Consider the following 25,654-nt stretch of genomic DNA (forward strand, 5'->3'; position numbering starts at 1 on the left):
GAAGAATATAATAAAAAACTGTAAAGGGAAATAGAGTGGGCCAGTAAATTAGAGAGTCTTATAATGGGGGATTGTTTTCTACATTAGCATGTTCAGGAGGCAACTAGAGGGAGTAATACTCTTGATCTGATTATCAGTAGTGATTCTTCATGCATTAAGAATCTGCAGATAAAGGAACCACTAGGTGGCAGTGATCACAGTGTGCTGAAGTGGGATTTACTCAAACAGTTAACTACCGTCAGGGGTAAAGGGAAGGGTTTTTGCTTTCGTAAAGGCGAATGCGGTGGTCTAAGACAGTATTTATATTATATTCTATACGGTGGGACCAATTGTTGATGTTACCAACAGCAAATTCAAAATGGGAGGCATTCAAAGAATTAATCTTGGAAGCTGCTAGGCTTTACATATCAACTAAGAAATATTATTCAAGATTTAGGCCTAAATGGATGTCAGATGAACAAATGAGACATGTGGCAGAGAAGAAAAATGCATGGGACCCATATAAATTAATGGGTGACATGGAAGCCTTTGATAGATATAAGCTGGTCTGTATCCAAGTCACAAATGAGATTAGGCAGGCAAAGGATGCAAAGAAAAACAGCAAAGAGTTATTTACTTATGTAAATTCTAGAAGCAAAGGGATGAATCAGATTGGACGACTAAGCTTATTGATGGGTCAACTATTGATGATCATGCTCAGATAGCTGATAAACTGAATGAGTATTCTGCATCTACATTCACACATGAGGAGTTATTCAATGAGAGAAGTGCCAGAAGTTCATCAAACTCTAACAGGGAGCTAAGTGATTTTGTAATAACTGAGAGCAAAGTGGAGGAGGAATTGTTGAAGTTAAACATAAAAAAAGGCACCTGGGATGGATGGGATCTATCCAATTATATTATAGGAGGCAACAGTGGAAGTAAGCAAACCCTTAGTCATAATTATGAGAGCTTCCTTGGACTCAGGGGAGGTACCCATGGACTGGAGATGTGCAAATTTATCCCAATTCACAAATATGGATCAAAGGGCTACACAAGTAATTATAGACCTGTTAGTTTAACTTGTGTTCCAGGGATATTAATGGAGCACTGGTTAAAGAAGCACTGCAGGATCATCTAGACAAGACTTCAGTTATAGCTCAGACACAGCATGATTTTATTAAGAGGAAGTCTTGTCTGACCAGTTTGATTGGATACTATGATGTGGTCACAAAGGAACTGGATGCAGGGAATAACTTTGATATCATATATTTGGACCTTAGAAAGGATTTTGATACTGTTGCTCATGAAAGATTGCTGCACAAATTAGAGCAGTGTGGCATTGGAGGCAAATTGCTATGGATAAAGGGATGGTTGAGTGGGAGAAGGCTGTTGTTGTTGTTGTGGTGTTTTCTGGTGCAAGGGGTATTTAGGCCCTATTGCGCCCAGGAGAAGACAGAGAGTGGTAATTAATGGACACTGCTCTTCGTGGACTAATGTTGTTAATGGAATCCCTCAGGGAATATTGTTATTTTCTGTATTTATAAATAATATTGGTGATGGTATATCAGGCTTAATGTCCAAGTTTGCAGACGATATGTAGGTTGGCACGGTTGTTAAGGACACTAATGACAATATGCTGCTGCAACAGAATCTAGAAAAGTTGAGCAGATGGGCTAAGAGGTGCAAATGAAGTTTAACATTACAAATGTAAAGCACTACATATGGGAAGCAGTAACCCCAGAGTAATGTATCAACTCTGTGGTACTACACTGACAGTGGTAGAGAATGAAAAGGACCTGGGGGTAATTGTGCAGGCAGATATGATGTTTTCTGAACAGTGCATATGGTCTGCAAGAGTAGCTCATGGTGTCTTGTCAATGATATACAGGAATGTTTCTAGCAGGGATAAGGAGGTGTGATTATCCCCTTGTATAAGGCAATGGTCAGGCCAAACCTTTACTGTATACAGATTGAGTACAGAGAATGGGAACAAAATTAGTGAATGGAACAAAGGGTTGCTCTTACGAAAAGGGTTTAAGTTTTGCAGATCTCAGTGTCTGGAGAATAGGCACCTGCGAGGTAATCTGATTGAGGTGTATAAAGCCTTGAATGGTTTGAGCATGTGCAGTGCTGATGGGATTCTTCATCTTGCTCAGAATAATCACCTGAGAGGGCATAAATATTCAAATTGAGGAACGACTTTTGTAGGATAGTCGTGTGGAAGTTTGCCTTTAGCCAGTGGGTAGTTGATTGGTGGAACAGACTTCCATCTTTTGTGGAAGTTGGTAGCCTAAATAAGTTTATGACAGCTGGACAGGTATTTGGAAAGAATGTAGGGGTGAAATGGGAGCTGTTTTTTTTTTTTTTTTTTGGTTGATGCTTCATAAGCTTGCTTTCTTGCATTGTATGCCCCTATTAATGCTAAATTATTCCTCCATATTAATAGCCCAGCTACTGAGTAAAGAAGAAGATCAAAAACGAATATTAATAAAGAAGTAAATTGCATATGGCAATTTTTAGAATAAAATTTTCTTGAATATTTGTGCAATAATTTTTTTCATGTAATCTGTGATTTTTTTGTACATTTTCTAGAACAGTTTGTTTTTTTATGTAATATTTGTTTTTATATTCTAGAATGTTTCGTGATAATTCATTATTTTTGTTATGGGAATTATTTTCATGTTATTTTTTATTCACAATATTAAAATTTTATCATGAAAAAAAATGCATTCATTATATTTCCATAGTTGTAAAAAAAAAAAAGAATAAAAAAAGTTTCCCATCTGCCGAGTACTTACGGTAGTGGTTTTATGTGAAACATCCTTTGCGTTTACTTTAGATATTTTGATTTGTATATATTGATTATGAAATAAAAGAGCTTTTGTTTTGTAAATATTTTATTGATCATTCACAATTTCCATAATTTCTGGAAGACAATATACAATGGATTTATGATAACTAAAGTAAGAGACTTATACTTGCTACTGAAACATATCTGAATGTCTTTGCACCTAACAATGTATCTAAGTGTCGGGGCACCTACAATGGAATGTTAGGTGCCCCGAACAGCTGCATATGTGAAAACGCGTGATGAAATAAGAAACTGTTGACAAATATTTGTATTGTTGCAGTCATATGACAAATACTTGCAATTATACTTACTACAGTAGTAACTGCAGTAAGTATGATTGTGACGTGGTACTATTCAAAAATTGCAAAAAGTTAGAACTCGAGATATTGTATTGGTCACGAAAAATCATCACACGCTCTAATCCTACTACTATTGAGTGCTCCACACAGACTAGTGGTCTGAGCATGGGGAGTGCCTTTAGCAGATTCCTCGGATGATGTCACTTCCGTGACCGATCAGATTTACTCTGTAGGTACCCCTCCTCAAAGGATGTTTCACATCAAAAAGTCGGCAAAAGTGTGAGCCCATTGTTAAAATATTCACAGCTCACCAGTGACTATGATCATTGCAACTTAGTATGCCTTTTAGCTGCAGACTCTTAATGCACAAAGGGTTGCTGCAAATGTGACTCGTGACTTTTTTTCAACTTTACTCAGAACTTGTTTTCAACGTTCTGAGAATGGATTATAAAATACAAAGTTGAAAAATTTTATGTTTTTTCATTTGCAGTATTCATTCTAAAGTTGAATACACTTATTGTATTTAATCTGCAAAGAGATCCATAAAAAAAAGAAGGGAAAAAAACCTTCAGCCTGGGCATCAAACCAGGCTTCCTCAGCTGCTTTTAGCCCTTAATTTTTAAAATAAGTTCCAAGAAAATGAGCCTTGAAGTTTCTAAACAAATAATAATCACTTGTGGATTTGTGCTGTATCAACAACCCCCACCTATATGGTGGGGGTTGTTAATTGTTCAAATACACATTCATGAATTTTAACCTGGAATTTGTGTACTGGTGCAATTTTAACAATGTGCAAACATTTAATTTTTTTGCAAACTTGGAAAATCAGCCACAGAAACACATGAAATGCTCAATACGGTTTATGGAGATGGGGTACTAAGACATAAAAATATTTTTTTAAATGTTTTCAATGGGTTTTATGAGAGAAATTATTTTGTTTGTAGATTAAAAAAGAAGCAGTCACTCATTAACATCCGAAATCAGTTAAGTCTACACCATCATTCAGTTGTTATTATTATTATTATTATTATTAGTCATATGGTGCAAGGAAACCTGAAGCTTATGCTGCACCAGCCAAAACAAAATTTCCAAGTTACCCTGAGAGGGACAGAGAGAGAGAAAGAGCAAAAGAGTCAGAAGTAGAAAGTAGAAAGGAATCACCAAGAAAAAGAAGAATGATGATATCTAGCTGAGGGCCCTGGGTGTGCCAAGCCCATACTCACAGTTGGGTCATCAACTAACCATTTGAGAAATTTCTGAGATGTCTGTCAGTGCAGGCCATTTTGGCTGAAGATCTGGGCATGAAACAAGTGAGCGGATGTTTGTTCATTGTAGTTCTCATTCAAGATCAAGGATAGCATTGAGCCATCCATCATTTCATCTGACTTTTTCAGGCAAGCTGTGTCAGATTCTGCATTTAAAAAAAAAAAAAAAAATATGACAGGTAGTGAGTTAAAGATATATGGATATGACTCAGAGACCAAGTTTATAGCTCGTATATAATACAGAATCATCATCAATGCCAAGGACAGCACAATGATTAAAAGTCATGCTGATTGCATATTTTGACTAGGAGCATGGTATTATTAGACTTCATTTTCTGAACAGTAACTGTTAATGCAGCCTACATCTTTAAAACATTTGAGAGATGGAATCCATCATAAACAACCAGAAAAATAGCAAAATGGGTGGCAGCTTCTCCATATTTTATTTGTTTATGTGAAAACTATAATTACCTTTCTGGTTTTTCCATCCAGTATATTGAATTAATGAATACTAGGGGGGGGGGGCTTTGCTCCCTGCTTGCTGCGCTTGCTTGTTTTGTTAAAATAAAATACAGAGGCTTTTGACTCTGTGTGTTTCTCTTCCTCAGCTATGAATACATAAATGCATTACTATATCTATATAATATCAGTGTATTTTTAAAGAAAAACTGTGATTAAAGTGTGAAAGTCATCATTTTATCTGTATCTCATATTGCTTTGTTTGTTTGTTTGTTATGGTTTTTAGGAGCATTAGCAACTAAGGCCATATTGCTCCAGGTTATGTGGTGGTCATTCCCTGACCTTTCCGCATTCTCTGTATTTGGTGGTGATGGGCTCTAACCCCAGTTTAATCAAGAAGCGTGTGCTATGCACTTCTGCTCCTTCCCACCTGGCTACGGAGGCACCTCTCATATAGCACCTGGGAATCATTCTCAATAGTAAACTATCATTTCTACCACATCTGAACTACAGCCAAGCAAAGATGAAGAAATACGCAGAAATGGTGGCGAGGATTGTCCACCGGGACTGGGGCCTAAAGAGGCACACTCTTGCCCTCCTCTACAATCTTCAGTCTTCATTCTAGTAGTTACATATGCCTCAGGTGTGTGGTTTAACAAGGTGACAAAATAGCAGGAAACTCAATATTATTCACTGAAACTCCATATTATTTGCTGACCAGTTCTTCTTACCATGATGCGGGCCTGCAACACTGTCTCTACCTATGCCCTGCAGGTGATCACGGGGGCCCTGGAGGTGATACGCACAGACATGCTGTACCAGCCTGGACGAGGAAAGAGCACGACATACAGGGATCACATCACAGACCTTGCTGGGAATCGATCTACAGAAAATAAATTACTGCAAACTACCTCCAATCTGTATGGCAACAACGTTGGATGGAGTCCACAAAAGGGGAGATAACTTGCAAATTCATTCCAACGTATCTAAAATTTCCTTTGTGGTTCTCCCCAGGACTCTATTGCATTTACTTATTAATAGGACATGGCGCCATACACAGCAAGACAACACTGGGAATAGCCAACAATCCATTATGCACATGTGGATCACAGGAGACCTGGGACCATCTGATGTATGACTGCCAACTCTATGAGGACACGGAGAGGTCTATTCATCACCGAGCTACAGTTTATCCCTAAAGACAGAAAGCACCACATCCTAGAGAGTGACATAACCTACAAAGCATTCTCCAAATATGCCCAAAGTCTCTTCACAAGAAGACTGATCCTGCTGCAACCATCAAACCCACCTGAATAGACAGAAACCCACTACCATGAAAACTACAATGCAACAAACCCAAGCAGCAATGGCTTGTTACCTGGACAGAGGCATGTGACCACAGTAGAATAGGATGATGCTCTCACGAAAATCAGAGCAAATCAGATTAAGACATACCCATCCCTGGATGTGATTCAAAATCAGAGGCGACTGACCACAGAATGCAACGAAGCCTGGTGAACTTCCTTCCCTGACAAGTCATCATGAAATGTGACTAACTGAAACACGACTACTGATGACCAACAGACTAGGCCAGTAAACTCCACTTCTGAGACAAGAGTGATGAAAACACGACAAACACTGGACTTGACTTGCAAGGACTTCACTCAAGACAGCATGGACAGGACTCCCGTCCATGCTGTCTTATGAATGACAACTGCCTGATTGTGGAGGCTAGATGGTCACCACCAGAATTTACAGTGCAGTTCTGCTGGAAAGCACCTTATTGGCAATCAAAATCGAGCTCCTTGTCTCGATTTACTTTATACCCTCCTCCCTGGCAGGTGGGGGAGGAGACTGTTCTGTGTCTTCTCCCCTCCCAGCCACCCCTCTCTTCCTCTGGTGGGGCCTGGGCAGGCCCACTGACCACTGGGATCATCTTCTCTATTCTCCCCATTCTTCTGTCTTTTCCCCTCCCGTAGGCACCTCCGTAGCCAGGTGGGAAGGAGCAGCAGTGCATAGCACACGCTTCTTGATTAGACCGGGGTTCGAGCCCGTCACCACCAAATACGGAGAATGCGGAAAGGTCAGGGAATGACCACCGCATATCCCAGAGCAATATGGCCTTAGTTGCTAATGCTCCTAAAAAAAACCAAATAACAAAAAATAAATAACCCTCCCGTCTTCAGTCTCCTTCCCCTACTCGACCTATACACCAGAGGCTACCAAATTCTAGCGTTTTCCCCCTTTTTATTATTTTTTTTAAATTTTATTATTTATTTATTTTTTTTTTAAGGTCCTAGCCACTGAAATCTCAGGAAACTAGGTGATAGGACCTGTCAGAGTAAATAATGTCTAAACTACTGGGTACCTGGTCTGCCTCCACGGGGCTGAGTGTGGGCAACATTGTGGGCAATGGCCAGAGGAACAATGATATACAACACTATACTTTCAAGATACACACACTTTTAAATCTCTGGCTTTCCCAGTGAACTGGTACACCCACAATGAAAGAAATGCAGAGATTGGGAAAACCCCTGGTGCCATTTGACACTAAACAAACTCTACACTCTACATCATCATTGGCTATGTTGTCAAGAACACTTGACTGTGGGATCTGTGCACAGAAGAGGGTTACTATTGGTAAATGCATAAAAATAGGAATGGGAACCTTGAGCTACTCTTTATATTGCTGATAGGAGAAGAACACCTGCTTACTATAACAAATAAAAGATTTTATGAAGGCTTGGAATGTTAGTAGTTTCTCAATTTTCCAATGATTCCAATTAATAGAGTAGTAGAACATAGCATTAACATTTTGATTAAAAGAAATCTTTTGATTCTTATAATCTTAAAAAAAAATTTTTACAGCTTTTACAATGTTTTCCTTTTTTCCACTTTTAGAAAGTCATAATTTCTTAAAACATGTTTCGATTTTGTCTTTCAGATTATATTTAAAGCCAAGAAAGGAAGAAGAAATAATAAAGAAATTGCTATTGATGATATTGAATTTAGTGTAATACCATGCAACACACCTGGTCATTGCACATTTGATACTGATTTCTGTGGATATAGTAAAGAGGGAGATTTTGATTGGCTAATAGGACTTGGTCGTGTTCAGAATTCCAAAATTGTTGACACTCCAAGATCTGATCATAATGAGAATAAAAGTAAGAAATTTAAAAAAATATATATATATATATATATATATATATATAAAATAATAATATAAAAGAAATTTTAATGTAATAATAATCAGCTGAAATGTTCGCTGTGCAGGATGCTAGAACTAAGGAAAGGAAAGGAAAGTGGAAGTATAAGAAAAGATGCTGAAAAACTAAAAATACTACTGAATTTAACAGTGTAAAAATATAATGCAAACAATCAGTATGATAATGTTTATACATATAGCGTAATATACATGATGTATGTTGTATGCATAATATTATATACATGGTGTTTCACCTTGAATGACACAGTATGGTATAGTAGCCCTTGTGTCATTAAATATTCAATAATAACAATAACATGATGATTCAGTAAAACTGGGGTCTGTCTTGCTTAAGGTTTAGACTATTTTACCTTTACTGTATTCAAGTATGGAGACCTCATCTGAAAAGAGACATTGAACTTCTTGAAAGAATCCAAAGATGGGCAACTCAAATATGTATGAGGAAAGATTCCAATTATGTGGGTTACAGAGTTTGCTAACAAGGCACCTCAGAGTTGACCTGATTGAGGTTTATGAGGCTCTGAGAGGGATTTCGAAAATGATTGAAGGTGGAATTCTCACTGCTCTAAACAATTCCAGAACTGGGGGTTATAAAAATTCTAATTACAGGGCTAATTACAAGTTGCTTGCAGGTAGTTGAGGCTGATAGTTTGAGTAAATTCAAGGGTCAACTGGATACTTACCTATACTTACCTATGAGAAGGGAAGCGTGTAATTTGTGTTTTCTTATCAACTTGGCTGTTTTTTTTTTTTTATTTTTTTTTTTTGCCAGTACAGCAAAAGCCTGTGGCTTCCTTGCACTATATGGTGAATACTATTACTATTTGCCATCTAGACTTTTTTTTTTTGTCATATTTGAATTGAAATTTTTAAATTTGATTATAAAATTAGACTAAGTGTTACCGTTTATATTTTATGATTTCCATATATATGTGTATATATACATTTTACTTAATCAACTACTTTTTTTCTCAGTGGGAAAGTTGTTCCCTGTCTTCAATTTGGTCTAAAAACATCATCAGTGTGCTTCTGAAGTGAATGTAAACTGATTTTATTTGAAGAAAAAGCAAACAAAGAGAATAGCTGTATGTGGTGGTCACTTTTCAGTATTTGATACTGAAATTGTATTTCAGTATCAAATACTGAATTGATACTGAAATTGTATTTGATACTGAATTTAATATTGTATTTGATTGTTTCAAACTGCTAGCTGTACAGGAGACGTTATGAGTGTCTTCTCCGCTTGCAAATAATGACAAAAGAAAGAACATTCGAAAGAATTATTTAAAAAAATAAATCCTCTTATGAAAAACAGTGATATTGTGAAATAAGCATTCAAAGAAAAAAAACAAATACATAGTAATAAATAAATTCAGGAAATAAATAAAAAAGAGGGATAAATGAAATGGGAATGGATATTTTGGTGCTTAAATCTTGCAATTTTAGCCATTTGTTATCAAAGATGAGTTATCAGTAACATTGTATGATTGGTGCTTAATAGCAGCAGACAAACACATTTCCACAAATGAAAGGCAACAATATAACTAACTAACTAACAATAATTCTGCCTTCTTCTAAAATATTAATAGTAGCCACAGGCAGAGGATAAAGCAATTCGTGCACTGCTTCTAATTGCAATGAGCAGCAGCCTAGAGAACACACTGAAGGGGATTTCAAGAGCTGCTGGGAGTCATCATTATGGAACAAGTAAATATGTGGTCTTTGATAGGATAACTAAGAGTAAGAACAGGTGCATGCATACTTGCATGTACACCAATGCTACAAGTATAAAATAAATTTTATACACGTATTTGAAGCCTAAAGATGAAGATACAAGAAACTCGGTGATATACAGGCCAATCACCTGCCTACCAGTGATGTACAAGATCCTGATCAGCTGCATAACCAAGAAGAAATCAGACCACTTGGAGAGCAGAACATAATGGCTGAACAGCAGAAAGGATGCAGGCGGCTGAGCAAAGGATGTAAGGAGCAATTAACCATAGATGATGCAGTTATAGAGCAAGCTTACAAGAAACGGCGTAACCTGTACACAGCGTACATCAGTTACAGCAAGGCCTTCGGCTCTGTGCCTCATAGGTGGCTAATAGAGGTGCTGAACATCTACAAAGTCAATCTGATAGTGACAAATTTCCTAGAAGAAACGATAACGAAATGGAGTACCATGATTAAGATCGAGAATATCACAATCAGGCCAATCCCCATCAGGAGAGGAATCCTTCAGGGAGATGCCCTAAGCCCACTGTAGTTCTGTCTAGCACTTAACCCACTATCCACCATGCTCAAGAGCAGCAATTCGGATATAACCTTAAAGAAGGAAGGAAGGAAGAACCTGTACACCCACACCCACCTGATATACATGAATGATACAAGCTCTATGCAACAACTGAGAAGCAACTCCAGCAACTACTCCAGATCATTGAAAAATTCGGCAGTGATATTAGGATGGCATTTGGTCTAGACAAATGCAAAACCCATGGATTGCACCAGGGAAAATTAGTCAACAAAAACTACCAGCTGCAGACTGGTAAAGAGATTGAAGCCATGACAGAGGGAGAGGCCTACAAATACCTAGGGATGATGCAGGCTCAGCAGTTACAGCACAAGGAAGGCCTGCCTGACTGAAAAATACCAGCAGAGACTCAGAAGCCTGCTGAAAGCAAAGCTGAATGGAGGGAACACATTAAAGCCATAAAAATCTGTGCAATCCCAGTGCTAACATACTCCTTCTTGAGAAAGCCAAGGACAGTGATAACCAACAGCTGCCAACGCCACCTGAAGTCAGCTGCGGAGAGACTGACAATTGCTGGGAAAGAAGGAGGAAGTGGAATGATAGACCGCATTGAGTAACAGAAAACAGCAATTGTTAACCTGAAGGATTACTTCCAGAAACAAACGGCAGCAATCCACCAGGCCATAAGGAAAGTGGACAAGCGATATACCCAACTCAACCTAAGCGAGGAGGGCACCTCCGTAGCCAGGTTGAGTTGGCAGGAGCAGCAGTGTGTAGCACATACTTCTTGATTAGACCGGGGTTTGAGCCCATGCCCACCAAATATGGAGGATGCGGAAAGGTCAGGGAATGACCACTGCATATCCCCAGAGCAATATGGCCTTAGTTTCTAATGCTCCTAAAAGCCAAATAACAAACAACAAACAAACTAAGCGAGGAGTAACCACCCATCCAGAAGGCATATATGAAGCTAGAAAGATGGGCAAAGAAGACACTCCAGGGCAGACACTACAATGACCCCCTTCAAGATCACAAAGATAAAATTGCTTCCAATGCATAGGTCACCAGCGGGACGCTTTTCCCCAAGAGTGAAGGATTTATGCTTGCCATCTAAGACCAGGTAATCAACACTAGAAACTATAGAAAATACATCGTCAAGGAGCCTAGAGTGTCATCGGACACTCCAGGCTTCTCGACAATGCAACATGGCCTCAGAAACAATCCAATAGCATTAGCATTAGTAGAGGCATTTGATGCAAGAAAGCAAGCTTATGCAGCACCAGCCAAAAAAAAAAAACCCACTTCCGCTTCACCCCTCTGTTCGTTCAAAATACCTGTCCAGCTGAGCCTTAAACTTATTTAGGCTATCAACTTCCACGACAAGGGATGGAAGTCTGTTCCACCAACCAACCACTCGCTGGCTCAAGGAAAATTTCCGCACGTCTATCCTACATCTGTCTTTCCTCAATTTGAATTTATGCCCTCTCAGGTGATTACTCTGAGCGAGAGGAAGCATCCCATCAGCATTGAGCATGCTCAAACCATTCAATGCTTTATACACCTCTATCAGATCACCTCACTGGTGCCTAGTCTCCAGACACTGTAATTTGCAAAACTTAAGCCTTTCTTCGTAAGAGAACCCCTTTGTTCCATTCACTAATCTTGTTGCCCTTCTCTGTACTCGTTCCAGCAGCTCTACATCCTTCTTGAAATGAGGCCTCCAGACCTGTATACAGTACTCTAGGTGTGGCCCGACCATTGCCTTATACAAGGGAATAATCACCTCCTTATCCCTGCTAGAAAAATTCCTATATATATCATTGACAATACACCATGAGCTACTCTTGCCGCCCGACTGCACTGCTCAGAGAACTTCATATCTGCCTGCACAACCACCACCAGGTTCCTTTCATTCTCTACCACTGTCAGTGTAGTACCACAGAGTTGATACGTTGCTCTGGGGTTGCTGTTTCCCATATGTAGTACTTTACATTTGTCAATGTTAAACTTCATTTGCTACCTCTCAGCCCATCTGCTCAACCTTTCCAGATCCTGTTGCAACAGCATAGTGTCAGTAGTGTCCTTGACAACCCTGCCAACTTTTGTATCGTCTGCAAACTTCGACATTAAGCTTGATATACCATCATCAATATCATTTATGAATATAGAAAACAATAATGGACCCAACACTGAGCCCTGAGGGACTCCACTAATAACATTAGTCCACGACGAGCAGTGTCCATTGATTACGACTCTCTGTCTTCCCCTCAGCCACCCCTTTATCCACAGCAGCAATTTGCCTCCAATGCCACACTGCTCCAATTTGTGCAGCAGTCTTCCATGTGCAACAGTATCAAAAGCTTTTCTATGATCCAAGTATATAATATCAAAATTATTCCCTGCATCCAGTTCCTTTGTGACTGCATCATAGTATCCAATGAAATTGGTCAGGCAAGACTTCCCCTTAACAAAACCATGCTGTGTCCAAGCTATAACTGATGTCTTGTCTAAATGATCCTGCAGTGCTTCTTTAACTAGTGCCTCCATTAATTTTCCTGGAACAGAAGTTAAACTCACAGGTCTATAATTACTTGTGTCAGCCTTTGATCTTCCTTTGTGAATTGGGGTCACATTTGCACATCTCCAGTCTGTGGGTACCTCTCCTGAGTCCAAGTAGGCTCTCATAATTATGGCTAAGGGTTTGCTTACTTCCTCTGCTGCCTCCTTTAATATAACTGATTAGATCCCATCCACCCCAGGTGCCTTTCTTGTGTTTATCTTCAACAATTTCTCCTCCATTTTACTCTCAGTTATTAAAAGATTCTGTAGCTTACTGCTAGAGTTGAATACACCTCTGGCTTTTCCCTCGCTAAATAACTCCTCATGTGTGAATGTCGATGCAAAATATTCATTTAGTTTGTTACGTACCTGAGCAGGATCATCAACAGTTGACCCATTGATATCAAGTGGACCAATCTGATTCATCCCCTTCCTTCTAGAGTTTACATAAGTAAAGAACTCTTTGCTGTTTTTCTTTGCATCCCTTGCCAAAGATTTCCCGTAATCTGCCTTCGCCTGCCTAACCTCCTTTGTAACTTGGTTACAGATCAACTTGTATCTATCATAGTCTTCCGTGTCACATGTTAATTTGTATGTATCCCATGCATGTTTCTTCTCTGCCATATGCCTCATCAGTTCATCTGACATCCATTTAGGCCTAAACCTTGAACAATATTTCTTAGTGGGTATGTAAAGCCTAGTAGCTTCCAAGATAAGTTCTTTGAATGCTTCCCATTTTGCATTTGCTGTTGGTAACATCATCAGTTGGTCCCACTGTATAGAATTTAAATACTGTCTCAGTCCATCGTAGTCGCCTTTACGAACGCAATAACCCTTCCATTTACCCCTAATGGTAATTACTACTTTGAGTAAATCCAACTTCAGCACACTGCCACCTAGTGGTTCATTTATCTGCAGATTCTTAATGCATGAAGAATCACTGCTGATAATCAAATCAAGAGTATTCCTCCCTCTAGTTGCCTCCCGAACATGCTGATGTAGAAAACAATCATCCAATAAATCCACTAAAGCCTTGCTAGTGTGTGAGTGACCAGCCCCCAAATTCCAGTCAATATCTGGGAAATTAAAATCTCCCATTATAAGACTCTCTGATTTACTGGCCCACTCTATTTCCCTGTACAGTTTCTTATTATACTCATTAGAGTCATTAGGCCTATAGCACACTCCTACTCTCAATTTTGATCTCCCAATGCTTATGTCACACCAAACTGACTCGACACTGCACTGTCCAGCGATGTCCACTGGCTTCACTTCCTTGGATTTTATGTATTTCTTAACTAATAGCATAACCCCTCCTCCCTTCCTATCCAGTCTATCCTTTCTGTAGACGTTGTACTCCCCAAATTCCTGTTCTGCATTCCTTATATCTGTGTGACACCAAGTCTCTAAATTTTCATCAAATTTATTTACTAAACTCCCAGCATTGGTGTACACGGAAGTATACATGCACCTATTTCTATTCTTAGCTACCCTAACACAACCCATGTGTTTACTTGTACCGCAATGACTCCCAGCAGAGGCACCTCCGTAGCCAGATGGGAAGGAACAGCAGTGCGTAGCACACGCTTCTCGATTAGACCGGGGTTCGAGCCCGTCACCACCAAATACGGAAGACGCGGAAAGGTCAGGGAATGACCACCGCATATCCCGGAGCAATATGGCCTTAGTTGCTAATGCTCCTAAAAACCAAATAACAAACAACAAACAAACAGACTCCCAGCAGTCTCTGAAATATCCTGAATCTTGTTTTTCAGGCTTCTGCTCATTCCAATAGAAGGCAGTGCAAGAATCTCTTTCACCTCTGCCAGTGGCTACTATTAATCTATTTGTCTTTGTCTCCCCCCAAACTAGCAGTTTTCCGACCCACCTAACACTGCTTTGATAGCATCAGCAAATATTCTTGCACCCTTTCTATTTAAGTGTATCCCATCCCTGTAGAAGCAGTCCTTCCTGTTAACAAGTACAGTCCGGGCTGAAACAAATTCTACCCCTTGAGCCTTGCACAGTCTTTCCAGGGCCAAATTGATTTACAAGGCTCTCATCATATACTCCCTCCTATCGTGTCTGGGCAGAATTGCAGACACTTTCAAATTCAACCCTATTTCACGGCTTTTTTTCAACAGTAACCTGTACTTGTTAAGCAATTCTGCCGGTCTCCTACTCTTGATATCGTTAGTGCCAACGTGTACAACTATATCACCTTTTGTGCCCTTAAAAGAAGATATCTGCTCTACGTCATCTACTTTTGCCCCTGGCAGGCATACCCTGGTCCTGTTCCACCTACCCTTTTTACAAAGCATGTTCCCCGTTTTCCCTGACAATAGACTCGAGCAGTTAGCCAGGATAATACATCAGAAGGCACATATGAAGCTGGAAAGATGGGCAGATGCCAGCAATGAAATACCAATTGATCAAAGAAAGTGAACTATACTACAAGTACGAATGCCAGGCAGTAATGGAGACCCCAACCCACAAGCTATACTGGGGCGACGCCATAATAACAATTCCCATTGTTATTATCTTAATATTAAGATAAGTCAATCCCGCACAAAAGACTGGACATAACTTTTGTGGACAAGATGGAAAAAAAAGGCTACCTTTCTGATTGACATCATCATTATCATCATCATCCATTTTCAATCCACTGCAGGATGAAGGCCTCTCCAGCAACTTTCCAGTTCCTTCTGTTTTGTGCAATGGCCATCCATTTACTACCCACAAACTCATGAATTTCATCTGTCCATCTCTGTTGTTGTCTTCCAGGTTTTCTTCTAGCTCCTCTTCAGTACCATTTCGTTATTTTCTTAGTCCATCTGTCATCATGTCTTCGAGCTATGTGTCCTACCCAAGATCATTTAATTCTCTAATTTTGATAAGAATGTCCTTTACTTGAGTTTGCTGCTTAATTCATGTGTTTCTCTTCTTATCTAACAGTCTCAATCCCAATGTAATTCGTTCCATTCCTAGCTGTGTAGTTCTCAGCTTCTCTTCCATTCTTTTGGTGAGTGCCAAGTTTCACTTCCATAAGTCAAGGTAGGGATTGTACATTGGTTCATAATTTTACATTTCAGAAAAATTGGGATATTGCTCCTCAGTATGTGACTATATTTCCTGAATGCTATCCATTCAGAATTTATTCTTCTCTTGACTTCCAACCATTTATCATTATTATAGCTAATGACTTGTTTCAGATAAGAATATGACTCTAGCTTTTCAATTACTGGCTCCTTATGATTATATCCCTTTCCGTGGCATATTTGTTCATCATTACTTTTGTTTTAGTCATATTCATCTTTAGTCCAAAATCCTTACTAACTGTGCATAACTGATTAAGATTTTCCTCTAATTCTTTGGGATCGTGACTTATGACCACAATGTCATCTGCAAATCGTAAATGGTTTAGGTACTCTCTATTCATATTGACTCCTTTCTGCGACTAGTCTTATCTTCTGAAAGCTTCCTCAAGGGCAGCAGTAAACAACTTCAGAGATATTGTGTCTCCTTGTTGAACTCCTTTCTCAATTTTAAATTTTCTACTGTCTTTGTCTAGTCTAATCAAGGAGGTAGCATTCTCATATATTTACTTCCAAATCATAATATATCGGGTATCTATGCCTTGTCTTTCCAGTGCCCGAAACATTGCCTTATGCTGTATAGAGTCAAATGCCTTTTCATAATCCACAAATGCCAGGCATAATGGTGTTTTATATTCATTTGCGTTCTCTATTAGCTGTGATATGACGTGAAGGTGATCCATAGTTGAGAATCCTGTGCTAAAGCCAGCTTGCTCTTTCGGTTGATTCTCATCAAGTATTCTTTCTAATCTGTTAGTAATGACCCTTGTGAACAACTTGTAGATGTGGGATAACAAGCTAATTGGTCTATAATTTCCAATTTATCTCCTTTCTTATTCAGCAAAGCTATGATTGCATTATTCCACTCCTTAAGCATCACACCTTTTCTAATGTATTTTGTGAAGAGCCTTGCCAGTTTTTGTGTCATGTCTCTTCCTCCCAATTTTAACAACTCTACAGTAACTTCATCTTCCCCCGATGCTTTCTGATTCTTCATTTTGTTCAAAGCATGTTCTACCTCATCAGGAAGGATATCGGGTATGTTATATGAGTTACTAATATGCGATCTATCTTCCCCACTGCTGGCATCATTCCCCTAGCTCCTCGTATAATTCTCTATAGTAGTGTTCTGCTATTTGCATTATGCCTTCTCTGCTATTTATAAGTACACCCTCGCTATTCTTTAGTTTCAGTATCATTTGTCTTTCTGTATTACAGCTTATGGCTGCTGATTTAAATACTTTGTTTTCCCTTAATGCTTGTTCTTCTTTTCTTATGTCCTCTCTGAGTCTCTTTCTAATGACTTTGCATAACTCAGTATGCTGAATTTTCTCCTTGTCAGTGTTTATCTTACTCTTCATTTGTCGTCTTCGGTTCATCATAACAAGTGTTTCTTGACTAATTTTTTCTTCTTTGGATTTCTTTTTACCTGTAGGTTTCTTGGGCTTCATCACTTTCAGAAAGTTGTAATATTTCTTGTCAATATCTTCGTCCTGAGCAGTCTGCAGAAGCTCAAACTTGTAATATAGTTCCAGTACATAGTGCTTTTTCTCCTATTCTGTTATCTCAAAGACTTTTTTATTATTTATTCGAGTCAGTTTTTTTTCTTACATCTATATCAAGTGTGCATCTTGCCATTCTGTGATCACTTACAACATTTACCTTGTTCAGGACAGTAACATCATTATCCTGTCTTCACCGATGAGCGATCTTACGTTGTAACAGGCCAAGTTCAGTTTCCGTGCATGGCAACGTGGTCATACCCCGAGATATATCTTCTGTTAGTGAAGATGAAGCCGATTTCATTAGTTGTTAATCCATCTGGGCTCTTCCATGTCACTTTCTGATCATCCTTTTCTTGAAAAAAAGTGTTCATTACTGACATTCCTCAAGATTCTGCAAATTCCACAGCTCTTTCACCTCTTTCATTTCTTTCACCAATTCCAAAATTTCTTATAGTTCCCATTTCTGCGCTGTTTTGTCTTTTTCTAACCTTAGCATTGAAGTCCCCCATAATGATAGTGTAGCGAGTTTTCTGTTGATCTAAAAGACTCTCAATTTCGGTGTTCATTTCTTCAACCTCTTCATCATCATGGCTCGATGTAGATGTATAAATCATTATAACTTTTAGCTTATACCTCTTCGAAATCCTGAGTAGCAGTCTTGACACCCCTGGTGATGTACTTTTGAATTCCAAAATGTTGTTTTTAATACCTTTATGGACCAGAAAGCCAACTCCACCTTTGCTCTTTTTACTGTTTCCATTGGTGTACAGCAGAATTCCACTTGATAAATTTATAAGTGATTAATTTCTTCTTCTTGTTTCAGCCAAACTGATGATATTCCAATTCACATTTTCTAATTCCTTTTCCAGCTCTAATATCCTGTCTTCACCGATGAGCGATCTTACGTTGTAACAGGCCAAGTTCAGTTTCCGTGCATGGCAACGTGGTCATACCCAGAGATTCTTAGCACCCTCTGCTTCCACTCTGATCCTCTTGCTGCCGTAAGAGGGGGGGGAGTGAAAGCCGCTGGGAACTGAGGGCCATTTATTTTGTCTTACTCTGATTTGCTGGAGGCTTTGGTCCTTCTCTTCAAGGACCAGTTGTCTTGAAGAGAGTCACTCTGGTGGGCAGGAGCAGCAGTGCATAGTACATGCTTCTTGATTAGACCAGGGTTCGAGCCCATGAGCCACCAAATACGGATGATGCGGAAAGGTCAGGGAATGGTCCCTGGAGCATTATGGCCTTAGTTCCTAATGCTCCTAAAAACCAAAGAACTAAGTGATGTAACAGGGTTTACCATCGAGAAGGTGTGTTGGGTTTATTTTAGGGAGGCAGGCCCACCGGACCTCTCCTAAATCTTCTGAAATAGAAAGATATTGGATCCATCAGTGTTTTAGACTGAGTGTCTGATAACACACAGGATGCTTGTTCCCCTCTAACCAGCACACACTTCTCGATTAGACCGTGGTTTGAGCCCATGACCACCAAATATGGAGGATGCAGAAAGGTCAGGGAATGACCACCTCATATCCCCAGAGCAGTATGGCCTTAATTGCTAATGCTCCTAAAAACCAAATAACAAACAAACAAACCCCTCTAACCCTCTGATTAACATAGGATTACCCAACACTGGCAACCTGCAGTAAACCAATGGGGAAATATCAGTAAGTACACAAACCCAAGACAGGAGATCAAGAGATGTGGCATATGCAACAAGTAACGACAATCCCGCTCATCGTGTCAGCCACCGTTATGGTGCCAAAGACCCTACATAAGAGCCTAGCAGCAATAGGCCTCCCAGCGAACACCTACAAGGAACTCCAGAAAGTCACAATCCTGAACACCTGTAGGATAGTCAGAGAGTTCCTTGACCACTAGACATAACAATAACCACCCTGTGTATTTGGTAGCAAAATCCGTCACGAGGTGGAACTCACAATCAGAGAGAAAATAATATAAAGAGAAATAATAATAATACTCTTGATTTGATCATCAGCAGTGATTATTCATGCATTAAGAATCTGCAGATAAAGGAACAAATAGGTGACACTGATCACATTGTACTGATGTGAGATTTACTTAAAGATGTAACTACCATCAAGAGTAATGAGAAGGGTTTTTGTTTTCGCAAAGGTGGCTACAGTGTTCTCAGACAGTTTTTAAATTCTATACAGTGTGATCAGCTGATGATGTTAAAACCAGCAAATTCTAAATCGGAAGCCTTCAAGGAATTAAATCAAGCCTAAATAAGTTTAAGGCTCAGCTGGACAGGTATTTCGAATGAACAGAGGGGTGAAGTGGAAGTGGTTATTTTTCATTTATTTATTTTACTTTATTTTTTTTTTGGCTGATGCTGCATAAGCTTGCTTTCTTGCATCAAATGCCTCTACTAATGCTAATGCTAATGCTAATTAATCTTGGAAGCTACTAGGTTTTTTGTACCATCTGAGAAATGCTGTTTAAGATTAAGACACAAGTGGAAGTCAGATGAACAAATGAGGCTCGTGGCAGAGAAGAAAAATGCATTGGATGCATATAAATTATCAGCCTATGGCAGATAATTAAACACAGCAACCTATGGCAGATATAAGTCTGTAATCAAGTCACAAAGGAGGTTAGATAGGTGAAGGCAGATTACGAGGTATCTTTGGCAAAGGATGCAAAGAAAAGCAGCAAATTTTTCTTTACTTATGTAAACTCTAGAAAGAAGGGGATGAATCATATTGGGCCACTTAACATAGATGGTTGAATTTGATGATCTGGCTCAAGTTCAGGTGGTAGATGACTTTCATCAACCGGTGAAATTCCACCACTTTGCTTATTGGAGGCTTGAAGTGGTGAAACCCATGTTTAGTCTCTAGAGCAAAGTTGCCGGCATTCCCCCTCCTCCCATACTTCTCCTTCAACCCATGCACGGTACTAAGTACTATAGGTTTTGATACCTTTCGTGTTTGGGCTTTTCATAAAAAAAAAAAAAAAAAGTAGCTGATAAACTGAATGAGTATTTTGCATCTACATTCATGCATAAGGAATTCTGTAGAGAAGTGGAGGCCAGAAGATTGTCAAACGCTAACAGGGAGCTAAATGATTTTGCAATAACTATGAGCAAAGTAGAGGAGAAATTGTTGAAGTTAAACATAAGAAAGGCATCTGCAGTGGATGTGATGTATAGAGTTATATTAAGTTGAAAATTAAATGCACAAGGCATAATATGTTATGGGTAGAAATTAACTATATAATATCGGTGTTTACTCATAAATTTAACTTCATAAGTAGTGTAACATCATCATTTGATTTTATCTCATATTGTGGCTACTTTCACAACGAGATACCAGGTATTGCACTACTTCGAATAAATAACGTTCTCTAGTAGAGGAGACTACTGTTATTTATTCTCAGTGGGCACCACCACCCAGATGCATTTTGGAGCTTTTTGAAGCTCCAAATAACATAACATATTATGCCTTGTGCATTTCAATTTCAATGTATTATCATTATCTTCACCATTTGGTATCTCTCATATTGTTGAATTAACTTTACAACCGAGATGGCATGTCTGCATTATCAGAGTACCATCCCATCCACCGATGAGTGAGCCAACAAGCTCTGAAATGCATCTGGGTAGTGGTGGCTACTGAGAATAAATAACAGTAGTCTCCTCTACTAGAGAAGCATTATTTATTCAAAGTAGTGCAATATCTAGCATTGTGAAGGTAGCCACAATATTAGATAAAATCAAACGATGCAGTTACACTACTTATATAGTTAAACTATGGTGTATTTACACCGATATTATAGAATTATATAAAAGAAGGTGGCAACAGAAGTTAGCAGACCCTTAGCCATAATTATGAGAGCATCATTGGACTCAGAAATCCCCATGGACTGGACATGTGCAAATCTATCGCATTTGAGAAAGGGGAATCAAAGGGTGGCACGAGTAATTCTAGATGTGCAAATTTAACTTCTGTTCCAGGGAAAATAATGGAGTCACTGGTTAAAGAAGCACTGCAGGATCATCTAGACGAGGCTGCAATTGTAGGTCTTTTTTAAGGGAAAGACTTGTCTGATCAATTTGATTGGACACTATGATGTGGTCACAAAAGAACTGGATACAAAAAATAATTTCGATATCATATACTTGAATTTCAGGAAAGCTTTTGATACTGTTGCACATGGAAGACTGCTGTATAATTTAGAGCAGTATGGCATTAAGGGCAATTTGCTACAATGGATAAAAGGGTGGTCTAGTGGGAGAAGACAGAGATTGTTAATAAATGTTGAAAAAAAAAGCTGTGAGTTAGAGTGTATTTGAAATTGTCTGCAATTCTGCTCAGATACAATAGGAGAGACTATATGATGAGAGCCTTGTCGATCAATTCAGCCCTGGAGAGATTGTGCAAGGCTCAAGGTGTAGAATTTTTCTCAGCCTGGTCTGTGCTTGTTAACAGGAGGGACTGCTTCTACAGGGATGGGATACACTTAAATATTTGCTGATGCTATCGAGGCAGGGTTAGGTGGGTCGGAAAACTGCTAGCTTTGGGAGGATATGGGGACTAATAGATTAATAGTAGCTGCTAAAATAGGTGAAAGTGATCCTTGCACTGCTTCTATTGAAATGCAATTGAACATCAGCCTGGAAAGTAAGGCAGTGGGGGTTTCCAGGACTGCTGGGAGTCATAGTTGTTGTTATTTGGTTTTTAGGAGCATTAGCAACTAAGGCCATATTGTTCCGGGGATATGCGGTGGTCATTCTCTGACCTTTCCGCATCCTCGGTATTTGGTGGTCAAGGGCTTGAACCCCATTCTAATCAAGAAGCATGTGCTACGCACTACTGCTCCTAACCACCTGGCTATGGAGGCTGGAGTCATAGTGGAACAAGTAAATACATGGGATGTGTTAGGGTAACTAAGAGTAGACACAGGTGTATGTATACTTGTGTGTACACAATGCTAGTAGTATAGTTAATAAGTTTGATGTGCTTAAAGTGCAAGTCAAGACATCAAAGGCAGATATTGTTGGGATATCAGAGAGACGTGGTCGCAACAGACATAAGCAGTGCAGAATTGGAATTTGAGGAAAACAATGAGGACAGAAAGGATAGACAGGAAGGAAGGAAGGAAGGAAGGAAGGAGGGGTTATGCTGTTAGTTAAGAAACACATAAAATCTAACGAAGTGCATCCAATTGATGTTGGTGGACAATGCAATGTTGAGTCTGTTTTGTGTGACATAAGCACTGGTAAAGGAAAAATGAGAGTAGGTGTGTGTTATAGGCATAATGATTCTGATGAGTATAATGAGCAATTGTGCAGAGAAATAGTGGGCCACTAAATCAGAGTGTCTTATAATGGAGGATTTTAATTTTCCAGAGATTGACTGGAATTCTTGGGTTGGTCACTCACATGCTAGCAAGGCTTTTATGGATTTATTGGATGATTGTTTTCTACAGCAGCATGTTTGGGAGGCAACTACGGGAGTAATACTCTTGATCTGATTATCAGTAGTGATTCTTCATGCATTAAGAATCTGCATATAAAGGAACCACTAGGTGGCAGTGATCACAATGTGCTGAAGTGGGATTTACTCAGAGGTAACTACCATCAGGGGTAAAGGGAAGGGTATTTGCTTTCATAAAGGTGACTACTGTGGTTTGAGACAGTATTTAAATTCAATACGGTGGGACCAACTGATGATTTTACCAACAGAAAATTCAAAACAGGAAGTATTCAAAGAAATAATCTTGGAAGCTACTAGTCTTTACATACCAACTAAGAAATATTGTTCAAGATTTAGTCCTAAATGTATGTCAGATGAACTAATTAGAATTGTGGCAGAAAACAAAAATGCATGGGATACATATAAATTAACAGATGACACAGAAGTCTATGATATATATATGCTGGTCTGTAACCAAGTCAAAACGGAAATTAGGCAAGCAAAGGCAAATCACAAGAAATCTTTAGGATGAAAAGAAATACAGCAAAGAGTTCTTTACTTATGTCAGCTCTAGAAGGAAGGAAGGGGATGAATTAGAATGGTCCACTTGATATCGATGGTTCAACTGTTGATGATCCTGCTCAGGTAGCTAACAAACAAAATTAATATTTTGCATCTACATCCACACATGAGGAGTTATTCAGGGAGGGGAATGCCATAGGTGCATTAAACTCTGGCAGTAAGCTAGATAATCTTGTAATAACTCAGAGTGATGAGAAGGTGAAATTGTTGAAGATAAACATAAGAAAGGCATCTGGGACGGATGGAATCTATCCAGTTATATTAAAGGAGGAAGCAAAGGAAGTAAGCAAACCATTAGCAAAAATTAAGAGAGCTTTCTTGGACTCAGGGGAGGTACCCCTGGACTAGAAATGTGCAAGTGTTATCCCAATCTACAAAGGAGGATCAAAGGGAGACACAGGTAATTACAGACCTCTTAGTTTAACTTCTGTTCAAGGGAAATTAATGGAGGCACTGGCTAAAGAAGCACTGCAGGATCATCTAGACAAGACTTCAGTTATAGCGTGGACACAGAATGGATTTGTTAAGGGAAAGTCTTGTCTAATTGATATTATGCTTGGATATTATGATGTAGTCACAAAGGAACTAGATGCAAAGAATAATTTTGTATCATATATATGGATCTTACTGTTGCAAATGGAAGTCTGCTGCAGGAGCAGTGTGGCATTGGAGGCAAATTGCTGCTATGCATAAAGGGATGGTTGAGTGTGAGAAGACAGAGAGTGGTAATCAGTGGACACTGCCCTTTGTGGACTAATGTTATTAGTGGTTCAGTGTTGGGTCCGCTATTGTTTTCTGTATTCATTAATGATATTGATGATGGTATATATCAGGCTTGATGTCCAAGTTTGCAGATGTTATGAAGGTCAGCAGGGTTGTTAATGACAGTATGCTGCTGCAAGAGGATCTAGAAAAGTTGAGTAGATGGGCTGAGAGGTGGCAACTGAAGTTTAACATTGACAAATGTAAAACACTGCATATGGGAAGCAGTAACTCCAGAATAACGTATCAACTGTGTGGTACTACACTGATAGAGGTAGAGAGTGAAAAGGACCCGGGGTAATTGTGCAAGCAGGTATAAGTTTTCTGAGCAGTTAGCTGCTCAGAAAACAGCTACACTGCTCAGTAGTGTAGGAGTGACCCATGGTGTCTGCAAGAATAGCCCATGGTGTCTTGTCAGTGATATACAGGGATTTTTCTAGCATGGATAAGAAGATGATTATTCCCTTGTATAAGGCAATGGTCAGGCCTCACCTTGAGTACTGTATACAGGTCTGGAGGCCTGATTTTAAGAAGGATGTAGAGCTGTTGGAATGAGTACAGAGAAGGTCAATAAGATTAGTGAATGGAACAAAGGGTTGCTCTTACGAAGAAAGGCTTAAGTTTTGCAAATTACAGTGTCTGGAGACAAAGCACCTGCGAGGTAATCTGATTGAGGTGTATAAAGCCTTGAATGGTTTGAGCATGCTCAGTGCTGATGAGATTCTTCCTCTTGTTCAGAATAATCACCTGAGAGGGCATAAATTCAAATTAAAGACAGTTGTAGGATAGATGTGCAGAAGTGTGCCTTTAGCCAGCAGGTGGTTGATTGCTGAAACAAACTTCCATCTGTTGTTGTAGAAGTTGATAGCTTAAATAGATTGAAGGCAAAACTAGACAAACATTTGGAGTGGGTGGATGTGTGAAATGAGAAGGGATTTGTTTTTTTGTTTTTTTTTTGGCTGATGCTATATAAACTTGCTTTCTTGCATCATGTTCCCTTGCTAATGCCAATGGACACTGCTCGACATGGACTAAAGTTATTATTGATGTACCCCTGGGTTCTGTGTTTGGCCCGCTGTGTTTTGTATATTTATAGGTGATATTGATGAAGATATATGAGGCTTAATGTTCAAGTTTGCAGATGATACTGAAGTTGGCAGGGCTGTTAATGACAAAAATGGCAGTGTGCTTCTGGAACAGGTTCTAAAAAAGTTGTGCAGATGGGCCGAGAAGTGGCAAATTAAGTTTAACGTTGAAAAATGCAAAGTACTGCATATGGTTAGAGGTATCCCCAGAGAAATGTACCAACTCTGTAGTACTATACTTAGGGTGGTAGAAAATGAAAAAGAACTGGGAGTAATTGTGCAGTCAGAT

At 39.2% G+C, this 25,654-nt stretch overlaps 1 protein-coding gene across 1 annotated transcript in view; it reads left to right on the forward strand.

Annotated features, from left to right (window-relative positions):
* The window catches only part of LOC150078522 (apical endosomal glycoprotein-like), a 146,338-nt gene that overhangs the window by 55,171 nt on the left and 65,513 nt on the right, over positions 1 to 25,654 (forward strand). Inside the window, exon 4 of the mRNA XM_090384592.1 lies at positions 7,801 to 8,023. Coding sequence (XP_090240718.1) covers positions 7,801 to 8,023 — 223 coding nt within the window. The remainder of the gene's footprint in view (positions 1 to 7,800; positions 8,024 to 25,654) is intronic.

The sequence above is a fragment of the Mastigoproctus giganteus genome, chromosome 11, assembly GCF_048544385.1.
Source record: "Mastigoproctus giganteus isolate SK-2022 chromosome 11, ASM4854438v1, whole genome shotgun sequence".
In the NCBI taxonomy this organism is placed as follows: domain Eukaryota; kingdom Metazoa; phylum Arthropoda; class Arachnida; order Uropygi; family Thelyphonidae; genus Mastigoproctus; species Mastigoproctus giganteus.